This window comes from Condylura cristata, unplaced genomic scaffold (assembly GCF_000260355.1).
Source record: "Condylura cristata isolate star-nosed mole 26May11 unplaced genomic scaffold, ConCri1.0 scaffold00006, whole genome shotgun sequence".
NCBI lineage: Eukaryota > Metazoa > Chordata > Mammalia > Eulipotyphla > Talpidae > Condylura > Condylura cristata.
The window spans coordinates 1,316,902-1,320,261 of NW_004567107.1; the positions used below are offsets into that span (position 1 = coordinate 1,316,902).

The window sequence follows — 3,360 nt, forward strand, 5'->3', positions numbered from 1 at the left end:
GGCCTCCTGCCCAAGCCCCGCCCATGGACTGCTGGGGGCGGGACCTTCTGCCCAAGCCCCGCCCATGGACTGCTGGGGCGGGGCCTCCTGCCCAATCCCCGCCCATGGACTGCTGGGGCGGGGCCTCCTGCCCAAGGCGCGACCATGGACTGCTGGGGGCGGGGCTTAAAGACCTGAACGGTCTATCCCAGTGGGTGGACCCCAGGTCTTACCAGACCACTGCGCCCAGGAGCGGATGCCCCAAAGCAGGGCTCGCCGCGAGGCCTGGTGGCCTGAGAGGCGGGCAGGGCGCCTGTAACTGGGCTGCGGGGCCAGAGCAACGGTCAGTCAGCCTAAACGTGCCGCCCCTCCCCCACCCCCAGCGGAAAGCCCTGGAGGCCAGAGGAGACTTCAGGAGGAGCGGGAATGACCCCCACCCCCCGCAGGCCCTGCCCAGGCCCTCAGCCCGCCCCGCACTGCGTCTGCGCAGGCTTTGCCGGGCCAGGGTGGCCAGCAGCGGAAGCAGCCCCGCTGTGCTGCGGGCCTGTGTAGTGAATGCGGCTCTGGCCGTGTGGGGAGGCCAGGGGGAGACCGCAGGGCCGGCTTGCGCGCAGCCACTGCCCACCCAGGGGTTGTGCGGGCCAGAGTCTGGGGCCACCGCCACAGAGTGGACCCTGGCCACGGCTAAGGACGCCTGGCGTCCCCCGGCCCTGGGTCCTGGCCCTGGGGCTGCTGTTTGCTTCGCTCGGTCACCGTCAGCCCCACCGAGCGGGCCGGTGCCTGGAGTCTGCCCGCGGCGTGCAGCCAGGTCCAGACGCCTGGGCACTGGTGGGGCCAACTCGCCGATGACGGGCCCCTCCGGGCTCAGCGCTGCAGGTGGCCAGGGGAGGTTAACCCGGTTTCTCTCCTGCCAGCCGCCCGTCAGCCGGCCGCCGTCCCGGGAGATCGACTACACCGTCTACCCGTGGTGAGTGGCGCCCCCGGGCCCACGGGAGGGAGCCAGGCGGCCGGCCCACCGCCTGGCGGCAGTGAGGTCTCAGCACGTCGGCCTCGGGCCTGCTCTCCTGCGCGGCCCTGGTCACGGCCTGCGGGGGTGGCGGCGACGGCCTGGGCAGCCGCTCCTCCTGGGGCCCCTTGCTGAGACCCTGTCCTCGGGCTCTCCGGGACTGTCCCGAAGCCGCCCTGTCCCCTGAGACCCGAGGGCTGCGGCGAGGGGGGCCGGCACAGGGGCTCCCCGCCCCTGATCGTCCACCCGCGTCAGGTTCGCAGGCAACATGGAGCGCCAGCAGACGGACAGCCTGCTCAAGTCCCACGCCAGCGGGACCTACTTGATCAGGGAGCGGCCAGCCGAGGCCGAGCGCTTTGCCATCAGCATCAAGTACGTGGCGGCCCGGGGCTTCGGCCAGTGCGGACCCCCGGCCCCGGGCCCCGGGCTGGTGTCGCTGAGGGAGGCCCCAGGCAAGGCGCTTCGGAGGCGAGAGGGGGCAGCGGTCTGCGGCCCGGGCGAGCGGGCTGGATCCCTCTGGGGACAGCTGCCGAGGGCACCCTGGCCACCCAGGGCCGTGCGGTGGGTAAAGGCAGCGTCTGAGCCGCCGGGGCCCGGGCGGACTGCCAGGCCCACGGGTGCCTTGGCACAAGGCTCCAGATGCAAGATACAAAGAAGTCCGACAGGACAGTGACAAACGTCCCGCGAGAGGTCAGCTAGGTGTGACCGGTGACCTGGTCCTCGGGACTTCTCTTGTGCCTGCCTAGGATGTGGGGCACTGAGGTGTGTCAGTGTGGTGGGACCTCCACGGTGACAACTTGGGGCGAGAATGGGGTGCGGAGCCCGTAGGCAGGTCCGTGGCAGAGGCCGGCGGCCGGCACCGTGCAGTGGACGGAATGTCGCTGGCCTGACAGGAGCTCACAGATGGCCTCCGCCCTGGTGCGCGGAGCTGTCCGGGGAGCTCTGACGACCTTGCCCCCGAGGGGCTGGGGCGGGGTGAACGCGCTCAGCTGAGTCTTGAAGTCCCGGCCGGACAGAGCCCCGCGGGGCTCCCAGAGTGGACACTGCCAGCCAGCTTTCCTTCGCTTGCCAGCTGCCTCTCCACGAGGCCCAGGTGTCCAGCCAGCCTTGTGCTCCAGGAACGTGCCGTCAGGCTGAGCCCTCCCACAGGTTCAGCTTGTGCGGGGGCAGGGAGAGGGCTGTGAGCCGGCCGGCCGGGGCCCTGCGTCCGTGGCCCTGCGTCCGTGGCCCTGAGGCCGGCCCTTCTCGCGATACCTTCGGCTTTGCCCCGCCGGTGGAGGGCGGAGAAGGCGCTTCCCGCAGGTGGCACTGGGGTGGCGACGGGCTGGAGACACGGGCCAGAGGGAGGCCGAGGGCGAGTCGGGGGTGGGGGGGCCGGCGGCCGGCGCTGAGGGTGCAGCAACGGACGTGTGGGACCAGGTGGGCGGCGCCCAGGGCCGGGGGGCGGGTCAGACTGACCCAGCCCAGCTGTAATGGCCTCGCCAGCAATGGGGAAGCGGGCCAGCGGGTGAGGGGGCCAGGGAGGCGCGGGCTGGGGTCAGGGGTCCTGGCCCCACCGAGGGGTGACCGCTGGGCTCCGCCCAGGTTCAACGATGAGGTGAAGCACATCAAGGTGGTGGAGAAGGACAGCTGGGTCCACATCACGGAGGCCAAGAAGTTTGAGAGCCTCTTGGTAGGTGACCCCGAGGCTCCGGCCTCCCCCCACCCCCGCCTCGCCCGCCCCAGGCCAGTTTAATGCCGCCTGCTGCTTCTCCCTGCCGGCTGCCCTGACCTCGGGGCCAGCGTCTGTAGTCCCCCAACACCCACGTTAGCACCTTGGGTGCGTCCCGGCCGCCCTCCCGGGTGCGGCTCCCGCCCAGCCGGGCGCTGTGACGGCTGGAAGCTCTTCCCCGGTGTGGCGCACACAGGCCCCACTGTGCCCCCTGGAGAGCGGGGCGCGGGGCTTCCCCTCTGCCAGGCCCCGTCCTTCCCGGTGTTTGCATTCTAAGGCTGGGGAGCAGGCGGCCGGGTCGGCAGTCTCTGTGATACCGGCCGCCTGCGGGGGCAGTGCTAGGCGTGAGCCGAGCCCCGGGTGAACCTGAGGAGGCGCCCCGGGGGGCTGCCCGGAGGGGTGGCAGCGCTCAGCGCCCCGCGCCCGCAGGAGCTGGTGGAGTACTACCAGTGCCATTCGCTCAAGGAGAGCTTCAAGCAGCTGGACACCACCCTCAAGTACCCCTACAAGTCCAGGGAGCGCGCAGCGTCCAGGTCCTCCAGCCGGTCCCCAGGTAATGCTCAGCGGTGCTCTCCTGGAGGGGCCACTGCCCCCGCCCCCCGCCCTGCTGTCTGGGCTTCTCCCTGGGCCCGCGGCCGCCTCCCCATTCCCACCCCGGCCCCCC

At 71.9% G+C, this 3,360-nt stretch overlaps 1 protein-coding gene across 1 annotated transcript in view; it reads left to right on the plus strand.

Annotated features, from left to right (window-relative positions):
- VAV2 (vav 2 guanine nucleotide exchange factor) overlaps nt 1–3,360 on the plus strand; it is a 74,530-nt gene that overhangs the window by 64,283 nt on the left and 6,887 nt on the right. Inside the window, exons 15-18 of the mRNA XM_012721184.1 lie at nt 894–946; nt 1,241–1,357; nt 2,570–2,657; nt 3,126–3,305. Of these exons, the coding sequence (XP_012576638.1) occupies nt 894–946; nt 1,241–1,357; nt 2,570–2,657; nt 3,126–3,305 (438 nt within the window). The remainder of the gene's footprint in view (nt 1–893; nt 947–1,240; nt 1,358–2,569; nt 2,658–3,125; nt 3,306–3,360) is intronic.